At 29.3% G+C, this 17,393-nt stretch overlaps 1 protein-coding gene across 1 annotated transcript in view; it reads right to left on the reverse strand.

Moving 5' to 3' along the window:
- Nucleotides 1-17,393, reverse strand: part of LOC113388476 (dynein heavy chain 8, axonemal) — a 291,892-nt gene that overhangs the window by 179,123 nt on the left and 95,376 nt on the right. Inside the window, 7 exon segments of the mRNA XM_026625851.1 lie at nt 27-183; nt 2,533-2,690; nt 4,714-4,822; nt 4,825-4,904; nt 6,564-6,769; nt 8,615-8,782; nt 9,099-9,161. Of these exon segments, the coding sequence (XP_026481636.1) occupies nt 27-183; nt 2,533-2,690; nt 4,714-4,822; nt 4,825-4,904; nt 6,564-6,769; nt 8,615-8,782; nt 9,099-9,161 (941 nt within the window).

The following is a 17,393-nucleotide window of genomic DNA, read 5'->3' on the forward strand; positions in this document are numbered from 1 at the left end:
TTGGTACAAAATTGTCAATAAGTTACCTGAATATGAAGAAAGCCTTGTGTTCCTTCTTGGCATTTAATACAATGTAGATTTGCTGAGCAGCTACGGATAGCACCGGCAATTCTATTCTGTTGAATTCGTCAAAGCATCCCCATGTACCGGATTGGGCTAGACCTTTGTAGATGCGACCCAAACCTTAAAGAAATAAAAGAATCAGGAAACTGATTGCCTTATTTATTTACTTATTAACTTTCCAAAGGAGAAGTTAATGTTTTCATCAAAAAATCCGATTCGCTAATTTTATGTTTTCTCCTGGACGTTTCAAGCCATTCTGAATCGAATAACAACAAATTTAAGGAAAAAGTATGTGTGTTTGTGTGTGTATGTGTGTATTTGTCTGTGTGTGAACAGATTTTTTCAAAAATTTGTCAAAATTAGACCTTTCATCGTCGTTTTCTCAAAAACGGCTGGACCGATTTCAAAAATTTAAAAGACATTCGATGTATCTCGATGAGGACTAGTTAGACTTTTCGTCCAAATTTAAGCTCGTACTACCGAATCAATTTTGAGAAATCAAAAATTGTTCGAAAGATATTAGTCGAGAATGATACTGATTAGTTTTAGGTGAAAATCTACCGAGCCGTTTTCTATTAACTGTTGAAAAAAAAATTTAAGCCCATTTTTATGGAACTTTTTTCGGCGATATATATCATGGTCTTATAGAACTTACTGCAATATTACGGCCTTGCGATAAGTAGTTTAATTTTAAAAATTAATCAAAGTTTAAGAAAATTAGTAGTTTTTGAGGTTTGTTAAAATTAAAATTAGACGATTTACTTGGTATAACAATAAAGTACTTGGTATTAATGAACATACTAAACCATTATGGTCCTACGAAAACTGGTTCAATTATAAAAAAAAAATATTGATTTTTGAAAACTTCCTTTTAGAAATTACTTCGAGTTAACGTGTTCATTCGTTTTAAATGATGTGTAATAATGTGTAATCCATTCGGAAATCGTAATTATAATAAGGCTCAAGTCAATATTTTGCAAATTTAATATTATTTAATTAACTATAACTATTTTATCACTTATTCGTTTATTATTTAATTTATTTACTATAAACTTATTTATATAGTTATTATATTTAGTTTAGTTTAAATAGTTTGTTTATTGCAAATATTTTTTCAAAAATGTAATAAGTATTTTAATAAACTTTACAATACTGTTACAATATAATTGATGTTTTGTTTAACAAATTTTAGGTTATTTTATGATATTTCAACAAATTTATAAGTGTCTTATATTATAATTATTATTATTTTTTTTAAACAAATTGATAGGTATTTTTACAATATAAGTATTTTCTTTTACAAATGTCTAGGTATTTTAATGAAAGAAATATTTAGTTTCACAATGTTTAGGTGTTTTTAAATTATAAGTTTTTAGTTAACTAATTAATAAGCATTTTAACAATAACAATTATATAATAATAATAATAATAATTAATAATAATAGTAATTTAGAAGTATTTTTGCATTAGAAGCATTTATGTTAACAAATTATGTTGTGACGATCATAGTTAAGGCTAAAAGATTGAAATTATTTTTTTTGAAAATTAAATTTTTGAAAAATTTTGAACTACCCGTAGTAAAAATCGAAATAGAAATTTTTTTACATTTTTTCACGTTTTGAAGGTTTCTGAAAATTTTACTGGCATACCTCAGAAAAAATGTGTGTGTGTGTGTATGTATGTATGTATGGACACAAATTTTCGTCCATGTTTTCGGGCGCTCGGATCAACTGATTAGAATGGTTAAAAAAACATTCGATCCCTATTGATAGGGAGATGTGCTGATTAGTTTTTGGCAAAGGCAGGTCCCGCCATTTCGGAGATACGGAGCAAAGGGTGCAGAAAATACAAATCGAGTTTTTGAGAGAACGGAGTATTGGATTTTAATGATCTAAAAAACTTTCTGCTTGTGTTGACAAAACAATTGTTTTTGAGGATAAAAAATCATTACATCTTTTTTATTTTCCATAAAATATTTTTGTAATTTTGGATTAAAAGTTCAAAAAATTACCCAGGCTAAGCACAGTCTAAGCGCCACTCTGGTACAAATGTTTACCCAAGTGCGTTTAGACTGTTTATGTATGAAGCACTTTTCCAATTTTGCAAAAAAAGCTATTGAAAAATGTGAAAATGCCGCCAAGTTAAGCACAGTATAAGTGAAAATGTCGCACAGAATCATATGCAAATGCGTTTGGACTGTGACTATACGGGAGCACTTGTTCAATTTTGTGTAAATTAGGCAACTATTTTTTTTGAAATTGAATTCGAAATGAAATGACGATTATTGTTAATGTTCTGGAGATAAATTGATTTATGATTTATGATTAACATTTGATTTGCTCAGATATAACAAGATGGCAAAAATAATGAAAGTTACAGTATTTGTAATAATATATTTGAAAACGTTTAAAATTTCTCGAATAGGCACGATGCCATGCACCCCACTAATTTTCTGATTATTTTGCTCACCTCTAAAGTCCATCTGATCAGAACAATTGAACACGACGACCAATTTTCCAAGGGCACGACCCATGTCTTTGGTGGTCTCTGTTTTACCAGTTCCTGCCGGTCCTGCAGGAGCACCTCCCATGTGCATGCCCAAAGCTTGGGCCAGAGTCACATAACATCTAGGGAAAAGAAAAAAAATGTATCTTATGTACAACATCTAGGAAAAATAAAAAAAATGTATCTTAAGAAGGTAAATCTGCTTTTATGTCTAACCCCTGCACCAGAGCACAAGTTGCTAAAATCTCCTAGTTGATGTATTCCACGACAAATGTTATGGCAAGGCCATGTCACGCTGTGCAACTTGCCTACAGTATGCTACTGAATCATACTGAATACTGTCTAATAAATGTCATGTATTAGCTGTGCATTCAGGCGTTTTACTCATAAACTGCAACGTCACTCTATGTTATGAAGCTGAGTCAGAAAGACCCTGTTATCTATGATCGTTTACCCGAATCAAGAATGGAAAAAAATTATAGACTTTTGTGCAACGCCCTAATCACTGTTCTTCCGTTGGCTACTGAAAAAGTACGATCAGTCCTCGGGTCATCTCGGGTTAACGCATTTACTCTAGCCATGACTAGTGTTAGAAGTATCGAGGCAAATGATCGATATTGAGTACTTTAAAAAGTATCTAATCAAAATATCGATGCCAAAAAAATATCGAGGCGAAAGTATCGATAGTACTCAATATCGAATTTTGAGTACTTTTCATAAAAATCAAACATAAGTCCCAAAAAGATCTAAAACTCATTAAATATCATATCACAATATTAGAATGAATTCTATTGCTTGTATCCATGATGATCTAAGATCTAATTCTATTGATGAGTTAAATCAGAATCATTTTCAATATTGTAAATTGAAAATGCAAATTCTATATTTTTTTTAAAAAAAAGACAAGTTATAATAGTTGAGTATTTTTGATTAAAACAATATAATAGTCTGATACTATATTCAAAAAGCAATACTTTTTAAGTATTTTTGAGTACAATAATATTTTTAATATTTTTAAGTAAAATAATATTTTATAATTGTTGAATATTTTTATATGAATAATTTTATCGAGCATAACTTTAAAAAGTCGTTACATGTTTACATAAAAGTGCAACATGAAGCTCTTTGGAAAGCAATAAACATTCAGTGTAGAGAAACATCCCTTCGGAGCCATGGGATTTAAAGTTTAAATCTTTCCGAGAAACTCAAACCCATATGTTTGCATGTGGATAATCAAAAATTTCAATACATGAGTAATTTAGGTAAAAATGAATCGAAATATAATTATTTCAAATAATAATACTCATCCATTTCAATATATTAGTATTTTGCGTAAAAAAGAATCGAAATATAATTATTTCAAATAATAATACTCATCCATTTCAATATATTAGTATTTTGCGTAAAAAAGAATCGAAATATAATTATTTCAAATAATAATACTCATCCATTTCAATATATTAGTATTTTGCGTAAAAAAGAATCAAAATATATTATTTCAAATAACAAATTTATATTTCATATTTATATTTTATATACTATTTCAAATAAAAATACTAATTATTATTATTTATTACTATTTGAAATCATTATACTTCAATTGTTAAATATGTTTTTATAAAACATTTAAGGTTCTTTAAAAAGCCATTTCATTTTACATAAGAGTAATAAATAAACATCTTTATTTGTTAGTGTGGTCATATTCATTTTGGGTTTTTGAGCAATAAATTCTGAGACTAATGACCCTTCAGGATCATTTTTTGACACTTCTTTGAACAATGATGACCACCTAGAGAGACTATTGCATAGCATTTCGCAAAATGAGTGGTGTTCATAGTTGGTCGATGAGTGGTGTTCATAGATTACGCTGTCGATTCTTTTTGTGTACTATCGACGAAAAGAATCGATATTGGCAAATAGATCGAGCTAAAAAATCGATATCAAAAGTACTCACTATCAACCGCAAAGTATCGATATTTACTCAGTACTCGATATTTCGTTCTAACACTAGCCACGACACCGGACTTCCGTTGGCATACTCATTCTGTATGTCCAGACCTCGGGTTATCGCTGACACCAAAAAGTTCACTGAAATTGCAATTCAACCGTTCCTAGTCCTTTATTATTTTTCTATATCCTCCTTACCTGTCAGTAAGTGGTGTAACAGCCAAACGTTCCGTAACACCCAAATATTCATCTTGGTAAATAAAATCGACATCAGTTATCCCAACAATGACTTCATCAGTGTCTCTCTATATAAAAATCTGGCTTGCTTCTGCCACTCGAAGTCATTTGGTGATTTGATCTTCAGACGAACCATATCGTCAAAGATATCTCTGTAAAAAAAAAGAGTGCGCGTAAGGTTCACACGCGATTGAAGTAAAACTTATTTGCTAGTATACTAGATGACATTTAAGTAAAATTTATACATCATATAACAATTCTGAATAATGTTATTAGTAATATGGTAACACTCTCGTGATGCACACTTTATTAGTGTCAACATTATTCACATAAAATGATAAATGTAAAATTATATATTTATAATGGCATTAAAATATGTATAACATTCAAAAACAATAATGTAATTAAAGTCATACTTCAAATATGACATGATCGGTTTGTCATTGTAATTAGCATTAGGACTTCAACCTTCATTAGAGAAATTAAGTAATAGCTGATTAATAAATTCTATAATATTCGTTCACACAGTGGATTATGTTAAACAACGCCTAAACAAATATTGTTTTCGCAACTTCAATCATAATGTAATAATTGTGTTTGAAGAACTTCATGTAATTAAATTAACATATATTCATTGACTGATGAAAAATGTGATAAAACGTTATGGGTGGACAATCCTTGATGAAAATAAATAGTTTTTCGAAGTAAAAAGTTTCAGGTATTTTTCAATTTCAAATTATACAAAATTAAAATAAAGAAAATTGGTCCCAAAATTAAAAAAAATTTTAGGGGTGGACAACCCTTGATAAATATAAATAGTTTTTCGAAGTAAAAAGAGTTGTATGTATTTTGTCAATCTCGCATTAAACTAGTGGTGCATGGCATCGTGCCTTTAGGCAAATTGCTGGAACTTTTCAACTTCCCTAAGGAGAAGTTTATGTTTTCATAAAAAATCCGATTCGCTAATTTTATTTTTTCTCGACGTTTCAAGCCATTCTGAATCGAATGAGACTCTGAAATTTGGAAAAAGTATGTGTGTGTGTGCGTGTGCATGAATAATTTTTTTGCCGTAAATCGACGTTTTCTCAAAAACAGCTGGGCCGATTTCAAAAATTTAAAAGCCATTGGATGTATCTCGATGAGGATTATCGTTTGTCAGTTTTGTGCAACGATTTGCCGAGGCGTTTATTTGTAATTTGAAAAAAAGTGTTAAACTTTTCGTCCACATTTAAGCTCATACTACCGAATCGATTTTAAATAATCAAAAACTGTTCGAAAGTAATTAGTTGAGAATGATACTGATTAGTTGTAGGTGAAAATCTACCGAGCCGTTTTCTTGTTATTAACTGTTGAAAAAAAATTTAAGCCGATTCTTATGGCTTCTTTCTGGCGATATATATCATAGTCTTGTAGAACTTACTGAAATATTACGGCTTTACGACAAGTAGTTTAATTTGAAAATTCATTAAAATTTGAGAAAATGAGTGGATTTTTTTGACGTTTGTTAAAATTAAAATTAGACGATTTACTTAGTACTTGGTCTTAATGAACAAATTAAACCACTAAAGTCCTACGGAAACTGGTTCGATGATAAAAATTGTTGATTAGGTGAAATTTTGCTTTTAGAGAATACTCCGAGTTAACGTGTTCGTTCGTTTTCAATTATGTGTAATAAATTTACTCGGAATTCTTTTAATCACTCATAAATTAAATTATTTTTTATTGATTAAGTCGATTCTTTACACATATCGGGAAGTTCATGTAATTTGCCTTAAGGCAAAATACCAATACCAACTAGTTTTTCTACTCACCTCTGATGGACATGAATGGTGACCATGGTTTCAAATCTTATCCTGTCGATTTTGGTGAGATCCAAAATGGTCAATTCGATAAGACTGTTGAGTAAATCCAGAAAATCCTGGTTTGTTTTCTTCATGATGCCCTTGTCGACTTTGGCACGACGCAAGGCTTGTTCTGATTTGTTAGTCCATAGAATTTGGACGCCTACCAAACCAGCCTGGAGAAAAATAATTATAAACAAAATTTAGAAAAAAACTAGTGGTGTATGGCATTGTGCTTTAAGGCAAATTGTTGGAACTTCCCGTACCCTAATGAAATATTCGAGAAATTTTAAACGTTTTCAAATATATTATTACAAATACTCTGTAACTTTTATTATTTTTGCTATCTGTTTGTTATATCTGATTGTAAGCAAATCAAATGTAAATTATAAATAAATCAATTTATCTCCGAAACATTAACAATCGTCATTTCATTTCGAATTCAATTTAAAAAAAAAAAATAGTTGACTAATTTACACAAAATTGAAAAAGTGCTCCTGTATAGTCACAGTCTAAACGCATTTGCAAATAAATCTGTGCGACATTTTCATCTATACTGTGCTTAGCTTGGCGGCATTTTCACATTTTTCAAAAGTTTTTTTCACAAAATTGGAAAAGTGCTCCAGTACATAAACACAGTCTAAACGCACTTGGGTATATATTTGTACCAGAGTGGCGCTTAGACTGTGCTTAGCGTGGATCATTTTTTCAATTTTTAATCCAAAATTACAAAAATATTATTATATATGGAAAATAAAAAAACATGTAATAAATTTTTAACCTCAAAAGCAAGTGTTTTGTCAATACAATCAGAAAGTTCTTTGAATCATTTAAATCGGACGCTTAGTTCTCTCAAAAACTATCATTTTTTTAACATTTAGCTCTGTATCTCCTAAACCGCTGGGCCTACCTTTGCCAAAAACTAATAACCACTTTTCCTCGTCATTACGAATTGAATGTTTTTTTTGATCATACAAATTGGATGATCCTATCTCTCAAAAACTCGATTTCTATTTTCTGTACTCTTTGCTCCATATCTCCGTAACGACTGTACCTGCCTTTGCCAAAAGAAATGAAAAGAGTTTTGTATGTCCGCATTTTTTCGTCCACGTTTTCAGGCGCACGGATCATCCGATTTGAATGGTTTAAAAAACATTGCATCCTTATTGATAGGGAGATGTGCTGATTAGTTTTTGGCAATGGCACGTCCAGCAGTTACGGAGATAAAGAGCAAAGAGTGCAGAAAATTGAAATCGAGTTTTTGAGAGAACGGAGTAAAGGATTTGAATGATCTAAAAAACATTCAATTTATAATGATTGGGAGAAGAGGTGATTAGTTTTTGGCAAAGTCAGGTCCCGCCATTTCGAAGATACAGAGCTAAATGTGCAAAAAATGGCAGTTTTTGAGTGAATTAAGCGTACGATTTGAATGATTCAAAAAACTTGCTGCTCGTATTGACAAAACAATTGCTTTTGAGGATAAAAATCTTTTTTTATTTTCCATAAAATATTTTTGTAATTTTGGATTAAAAATTCAAAAAATTACCCAGGCCAAGCACAGTCTAAGCACCACTCTGGTACAAATGTTTTTGCAAGTGCGTTTAGACTGTTTAAATAATGAAGCACTTTTCCAATTTTGTTCGAAAACTATTGAAAAATGTGAAAATGCCCCCAAGCTAAGCGCAGTATAAGTGAAAACGTAGCACAGAATTATTTGCAAATGCGTTTAGACTGTGACTGTACGGAATCACTTATTCAATTTTGTGTAAATTAGGCAACTATTTTTTTCGAATTTGAATTCGAAATGAAATGACGATTGTTAATGTTCTGGAGATAAATTGATTTATGATTTACATTTGATTTGCTCAGATATAACAATAAGATAGCGAAAATAATGAAAGTTACAGTATTTGTAATAATATGTTTAAAATTTCTCGAATATTTCATTACGGTACGGGAAGTTAAAGCAATTTGCCTAAAGGCACGATGCCATACACCACTAGTTTTATTATCTTTCATACCTGTCCGCAAAATCCTTGAAACTGTTTGACGAATTCAAACTCCGGATCTGCCAAATTAACCGCCATATGAGCCAAGACGCCCTTTATGGATTCCCTCATGCTCGCCAAAAGATTTGTTAGCCAGTTTTCGACGCCTCCGATGCAAATGACGGGGTGTTCTAGATTAACCTATTGATATAAATAATAAAAATATGATATATATATATATATATATATATATATATATATATATATACTTAACACTATACTATTATCATATTTTTATTCATATGGGTTAGAACAGTGTTGCCAAGATGAGGACTAGAACACACTTTAAATAAATTTAATAAAAAATTCATATTTTTCAACACGAAACTATTTTTATAAATTAAAATTCATGAACAAGGATTTATTTTATAAAAATTAAGAAAGATATGATTTAAGAGAAAGTCGAAAAAATTGAACAATAAATTTAAATTAATTAGCTTTTTTTAAAGTAACTTACGGTTTCATTCAGGGCTGATTTCAAAGCAATGATTTTTTCGTATTGTTTCTCATCAAAATCAACCTGAAAAAAAGAAACTATAAGGAATATATATATATATATATATATATATATATATATATATATATATATATTGAATGGTAGAGTCTTGGATTTGTGTATATTTTGTAGAGTTTCGAACAAGAATCCAAAAATAATACAAAATAAAAAACAAGAAAAGTTTTTAAAAAAACAATTTCTTTATTTAATTATTTGTTTATTGTCGACGTTTCGGAACTAGGTACGTTCCATCTTCAGGACATCTGTCAAGAAACATGATCTTGATGAGATTTTAGCAAACAATATGTTTAGGAAAAGAAAATAGATTTTTCTTAAATAATGAATTAATTGCAAAAAAAAAATATAATAATGTACAGAAATATGATAATATGTTCAAAATGAAAATGATAAAAATGATAAAATAAATGAGTGGATTATCAGAACAGGATATTAAACATAATAGAAAATTTTTTGAAAGTTATGGAAATTTTTAAGAAAAGGTTAATGACAAAGTTGAATTAATTACCTGTATGTTTGAATATTTGTTAGCACTTTTTCACTAAACAAGCTTTTTTAACAAAAATGAATTTGTGAGTTAATTTTCCGCCGAATAATTAGATTTTGTAAATCAAAATTACTAAAAGATTTGTCTTTTTTAAAATTATTATTTGAAAACACAAATAATATTGTTCTCTGGATGTTGTTCGATTGGCTTTCGAAAATTAACTAATTGAAACTGGTGTGTCCTTTGTAACACGTGTAAACACTTGAACGAGAGATGTGAGATTGTATGTGTGTGTTTTTATATGTCAGGGTGTGAATACTTAAATTGTTGATCTTAAAAGGAAGTCGATATTAATTGTTTGTCAAAAAGTGTAAAAAATTTAAATATGAATCATGTAATAGGTTGTGATCTGATCTAATGTTGACACTGTTAGAAACATTTATGAGAATGAGACAACTCTCCGCGAATAACCTTCTAAAGATGCAACTTTCATGATATAAAATCTTTGGAGTGAAATTAAAAGAATGGGCGTTTTCTATAGAGTGTTGTACTAGGGTACTTTTGAAATTTTTTTTGTTTATGGTGGACCACACTTAGTTCATGTTGTCTCATTCTCTTGTGTACATATTGGGAGGTTTGTCCTTATTGGGAGGTTTGTATTATTTTTGGATTCTTGTTCGAAACTCTACAAAATATATATTTATGATATTGTTTGATATTGAATTGATATTGTTTATTTCTACTTTGAAACATATTATGATAAGGTTTTTCAGCCACAAGTCGAAAAAATAACAACAGAACGTAAATATAAATCTTCTTTAATACGTTTCGAGCTATTGTACTAGCTCATCATTCAGCTAAAATACAGAAAGAGTAATAAAATAAAGTAACAAAATAAAATAAAACAAAATTAAAATTATACGTACGAAACCAGTTTAAAATTATTTTATATAAAATTTTGTTCTAAAAACAACAAAATATATATTATATAGAATTTTGGAAAATAAAATCGAGTAATCGAAATATTTCGAATTCTGAAAGAGAAGAAGAAAAGAAAATATCAAGCGGTAAAAAATTGTTCAAATATTAAAAAAAAAACAGACTCACATACATTAATTAAATTTTGATAGCTGTCAAAAAGCAAAGAAGAAGAACTTCTCTTATTAACACATTGAGAATTTAACAAAATGAAAACAGATTCAGCAAACCTTCTTGGGTCAACAATTTAAACGGCTAAACCGATTTGGCCAGTCTTAGTCTTGACAAATTAGTGATAATCAGTAGGTTGTCGGAAAGGCGACATATTATTTCAGAATCGCGTAGAAACTTTACTTTTTAATTAGACAATTTTAGTAGAAGCGTAATTTGAATAAAACAATGGACGGTGGCTAATACGTCAAATGTCAAACGTTTTTGACAGATGATGTTCAATTACGTTTAATAGGATGTTTTACGTGAATATTATTTAATTATGATTGAATTGTAGTAAGTAGTTTTGTTTGTAATTTATAAGCAAAAACTTTAGTAAACGGGCCGCAAGTGTTACTAGAGGCTTAAAATATTAACTTTTTGAAATGTTAATATGAAAATGCACTTTGGCAATTTTTCTTAAACACGGTGCTCTGAAAGATCTCATTTATAAATTATATACTCATTGGTATTTATAAAACATTTTCTAGGTTATATTATTTTTTATTTATGTTATTTAAATACAGAACATAAATTTGGTATCGATCAAAGGAACATTTTGTCGAATAACATTTTCCCAGTTATAATTTCCCAGAATTTTATAAAATTTTATAAAAATCGGTCGAAATATTTTGGAGGAGTTTTGCCACTAATATATATATATATATATATATATATATATATATATATATATAATACCAATAATCATCGTTAAATAAGAGACGTGAAAATCTCTAAGTGAGTAAATACACAAAACACAACCTTGAATCTTCCATTTTACAATTTATATATATTTGGACAACGTCGAGCATTCCAACTATAAATAATATATATATATATATATATATATATATATATATATATATAATATACAATATAAATATATATGCAAATACATCAATGTATTTATTAAATATTAACATTGGGTTTGTCACACACATATTATTAGTCACATAATAAATGAATGGACAATTATTCCATCTTAAATATATATATATATATATATATATATATATATATATATATAATTATATATATCTATTTTCCTTAGTGGGGAGATGCTACATATATAAGAAAATTGCCTAATCTCTCATTGCAAAAAATGCGATCGTAACGAACGTTTTGATTTGGATGATTTTTTTAAAAAATAATTATGTAATATTAATAAAGTGATATTTTTTTTATTATTATTAATAATATAAATTATTATTAATAATTATTATTTTGTTGTAATTGTTTTCTGAAGTTTTAAATTAAAATGTATTTAAAAGTTGTGCTGTTTGTGTTTTGCTTTGGATTTTGTGCCATTGGACAAGGTGAGATAAAAAATTAATAAATGAATAAAAAATTATAAATGAACTAGGTGTAAGTGGTATTTAGACTTGAGGCAAGTTGCATGCACTTAAACGACATGTGTAATATTTGATTTAATCATAATATCATATTAATATATTAATTTATGAGTGAAATATAAGTATACAGAGTTGCTGTAGTGATTTAAAATGTTAGATCTATCAAAGCAGATTTTTGGATTTTGTAAAAATTTGCAAAACGTGTTAATTTTTTTAGTAAATAGTTCATATATCATACGTTATTGAAAAATTAACGCTTGCTAAAAATATAAATAATAATAATGTAGTTTATTCACGAGAAAGTCAAATAAATAAATATTTATTTGACAAGATGTAGGAAATATATATATATATGCATTATGGTGGTCCTTAATATGGATGATTCCGAATTTCTTTGCTCCCAGGGGCTCAAATGCTTCAAAATTGATAAAGAAAAATTCTCTGAAAGTTTTAGCTCTTAATATTAAATTTAAGATAGTCCGCAATCCTAGAAAAGTTTCTCGGTTCTCATTCCTAAGAAAATACTTATTTTATAAAATATATCAAATTTTTGTTGTACATTTTTTATTTGCGATCAAAATAAGCAAATGCAATGTTATTCTCAAAATTTTGATTCAATTGTCGCTAAGTTATAAAATTCTAAAAAACAAATGGAATTTTAACCATGTTATTTCCATAATAAACTTTGTTTGGAGTCTGGAATATCTTAAAGTCAATATTAAGACCTAAAATTTTCAGACAGATTTTTCAGCAAAAAAATTTGAAAATTTCCATATTAAGGACCATCCTAATGTACGCGGTTCATTTTCTAAAAGTGCGGCCAATTAATCTAAATGTTAATTAATTTTTATAATTAACCCATGATCAAAACACTTGTTCAAAAAAAAAGGCTTCAAAATTTTTGGTATGTTCATTAAAATCAAAAACTCTATTATTATATAAAATTTCATCAAAATCGCAATAAATTACAACAATTAATCACGAAAAAACATACTTTGGTAAATACTAGTCAGCACAATTTTCAGCTAATATCTTCAAAACAGTTTTTAAATTTTCAAAATGGATTGAATTTTTTGTTATAAAAGCGCGGTCAAAAAATGTTGCACTTTTCTGTAAATTCTAAAAAAATAGCTTTGCAAATCGGTTTTTAAATTTTTAACTTACTGTAAGGCAAGTTATATAAGAAAAGAAATTTTTTATATATCTTTACGTTTCAGCAGTTTCTGAACATTTTGGCATATCTTAGAAAAAATTGATGTATGTGTGTGTGCGTGTGTATGTGTGTGTATGTATATGCGGATACAAATTTTTGTCGACGATTTCGGGAGCACGGATCAACCGATTTGAATAATTAAAAAAAAAAATTGATCCGTATTGATAAGAAGACGTACTGATTAGTTTTTGACAAAAGCGTATGTGTAAAAAATGGCAGTTTTTGAGAGAACTAAGCATCCAATTTGAATAATAACATTTTATTTATATTAAAAAATGAAGAACTGATTAAATTTTTGGAAAGGCAGGTCTAGCGATTTCGTAGATCGAGTGAGAAAAGTAAAAAAATCCATTTGGCGGTAAAAACGATCATTAGACATATGCACATCAAATTATCAGATATTTTGTAAATATTTCAATAATCAGTACAAATTTTGTTTACATTCCTATGGTTTCCGTACTAATGTTTATAATATTTAGCCTTTAGACTACAACGAAGCGCTTACGCGCTTTAATTTTTCATCTACTAAAACAGCAGTGCGATTGCTTTGAAAAAAACTTGATTTTCAAAAAAAATTAAAATACAAAAAAATCAAATATTTCAAAAGAAGTCCAGTTTTTTAAAAAATTCAAAATTCTCAAAACAAATCTTATTTTTCTTTTAAGAGCTTTGAAAGTTATTTAATTACGGTATGGGAAGTTCCAGCAATTTGCTTTAAGGCACGAGACCATGCACCACTAGTTCGATTTGAGAAAACGTCTTCAAGAAGTCAAAAATCACATACATACAATCACATACACATCCACACATACTTTTTCCAAAAACATTATATTAATGCAAGATAAAATTATTATTAAAGACTTAAAAAATGTAAAGTGGACGTTATTTTTTATTCAGGTTGCTATAAGTTTCATTCATAAGATTAGAATGCATATGTTTGAAAATAATTTCGTAAATATTTTTCCGGAGATGTAATGCAATCGATATGCATCTAGCGCATCATGTACATTATTATTATTTCAAATGTCGAAAATATTAAACAACAATATCCGAATGAGATATCGAATGCCGATAACATGACAAGTTTAATAAGCATAAATGTTTAATTTATCATAATAAAATAACATCGAGATGTATATTATTTTTAAAATATAAACTAGTGGTGTATGGCATCGTGCCTTAAGGCAAATTTCTGGAACTTCCCGTACCTTAATGAAATATTCGAGAAATTTTAAACGTTTTCAAATATATTATTACAAATACTATAACTTTCATTATTTTTGCCATCTTGTTATATCTGAGCAAATCAAATGTAAATCATAAATCTCTAGAATTAATCTCCAGAACATTAACAATCGTCATTTCATTTCGAATTCAATTTCAAAAAAATAGTTGAGTTGCCTAATTTACACAAAATTGAAAAAGTGCTCCCGTATAGTCACAGCCTAAACGCCTTTGAAAATAATTCTGTGCGACATTTTCACTTATACTGTGCTTAGCTTGGCGGCATTTTCACATTTTCAATAGTTTTCTTTCTTTTTTCACAAAATTGGAAAAGTGCCCCACACATAAACATTCTAAATGCACTTGCGAAAACATTTGTACCAGAGTGGCGCTTAGACTGTGCTCGGCCTGGGTGATTTTTTGAATTTTTAATCCAAAATTACAAAAATATTTTATGGAAAATAAAAAAAGATGTAATAATTTTTTATCCTCAAAAGCAATTGTTTTGTCAATACAAGCAGAAAGATTTTTAGATCATTCAAATCCGATTCTCCGTTCAATTAAAAACTCGATTTCTATTTTGTGCACTCTTTGCTCTTTATCTCCGTAACGGCTGGACCTGCATTTGCCAAAAACTAATCAGCACGTCCCCTTAGCAATAGGGATGAAATGTTTTTTAAACCATTCAAATCGGTTGATCCGTGCGCCCGAAAACGTGGACGAAAAAATGCAAACATATAAAACACACACACAAACTCATCCATTTTTTCTGAGGAATGCCAAAATTTTCAGAAACCTTCAAAACGTCGAGAAATACAAAAATTTTCATTTTAGATTTTCGGCCCATTACTATAACTACCCTACGCGAAGTTAAAAATGTAATTTCGGGTTACAAATTTAAAAAATTACCCAGATTAAGCACAGTCTAAGCGACAACCTGATACAAATGTATTCGCAAGTGCGTTTAGACTGTGACTATATCGGAGCACTTTTTCAATCTTGTGAAAATTATTGAAAACTGTAAAAATGTCGCCAAGCAAAGAACAGTCTAAGCGACAACTTGGTACAAATGTTTTCACAAATGCGTTTAGAATGTGACTATACTGGAGCACTTTTTCAATTTTGTGTAAAATAATATATGCAATTCAAAATGTTTTTTTGAAAATAAATTAGAAATGAAATGATGGTTATTATGGAATGTTATTTATATTATTTATTTATTTTATTTTGATTATTATTTGCTTCTATTTTATATTGAATCATCATATTACGGATATTATTTTCATGTAAATTCTATCCTTTGCACTTTTATTTATTTAAATTTATGTTATTATTTATCAATATTACTAGATGTTAATTATTTAACAGTTGTAATAATTATTGAAATTAAAAAAAAATGGAATGTTCCTGGAAACTTTGAGATAAATTGATTTATGATTTATATTAGATTTTCTCACGGTGTTAATTCAAATTCAACAAGATACCGAAAATATTAAAAGTTACAGTATTAATAATGATTCATTTGAAAACATTTAAAATTTCTAGACCATTGCATTACGATACGTAAAGTTCCAGCAATTTTCCTCAAGGCACGATGCCATACACCACTAGTTCATATCCAATCAACCAGCAAAAAAATTTGCAACAGTAATAATTTCTTTCCTCTTTCAGGTTCATGTTTCACAGAAATCCTCCGAAACATCAAATCATCCCTGTTCAACCACGGTCCTCAACCACAACCCTACCACAATTACTACGGAAGAAACTACTATACTTCAGCCTCACAATATGCACCACAAATCTCATCTGGCAGCCCCAACACGTTCGACATCAAACAAGACAATTTGCCAGTTGACGAGAAATTGTTCACCAAATCCTACTATCACAATTTGGGAGACAAAAATCTCTACACAGCCGGTGTTCCTTACAAATCTTACTATTTGTATGATGTACCTAGTGAAGACGCAGTTTTGAATCAGTACGTTGACAAATTGCAGCAGGATGGTGAGATAAATTCCCAGAAAAACCAAGATTTTGTGCAGTATCAGCAGAATATTAAGGAAGCCCAAGACATTTGGCCTTTGGTGCAAAATTACGCGAATGGTGGGTTTGTCCAGAAATGGATTCACCTACAACCAACAAGATACAAGTTTAAATCATGCCGAAGAGAATTTGGCTTTGGTGCAGAATTATGCAAACCAAAACCAGGAAGGATATTTGCATAATATCAATCCGAATCCGTACGTCCAAAGTGATGTGCAAGATTTGAAGTACAATCAAAATTTGAAACAAGCCCAGGAGAATTTAGCACTTGTACAAAATTATGCAAGTAACAGACCAGTTGCAGATTGGCAAGGACAATACCAGAACGTCCAAAGTGATGTTAACTTGAACCAAGTCCAAAACAATTTGGGACAAACCCAAAATTTTATTACTAAACCCACAAAGAAACCACATGGTGGTTGGTGGGCTGGTGAATATGGCACCACTTGGCAAGAAAATCAAGCCCAAATTCAAGATTCCATTACCAAACCCACCAAAAAACCACATAGTGGCTGGTGGGCTGGTGAATATGACACCACCTGGAACCAAAATCAAGCCCAAACTCACAATCTGATTATCCTACATTTGTCGAAAAAAATTCGCCAGCGACCGACATCGAATTCACCCAAGCAAAATTAGTAGAATACAGACAACAGTGATGTCTTGAAATACCCAACAGGCAACTATGCACAAAATTACAATCAGTCCCAATTTTGAAGTCCAAACTGGTT

This window comes from Ctenocephalides felis, unplaced genomic scaffold (genome assembly GCF_003426905.1).
Source record: "Ctenocephalides felis isolate EL2017-DRISC unplaced genomic scaffold, ASM342690v1 CF-g0.4_SCAFFOLD_03572, whole genome shotgun sequence".
Lineage (NCBI taxonomy): Eukaryota > Metazoa > Arthropoda > Insecta > Siphonaptera > Pulicidae > Ctenocephalides > Ctenocephalides felis.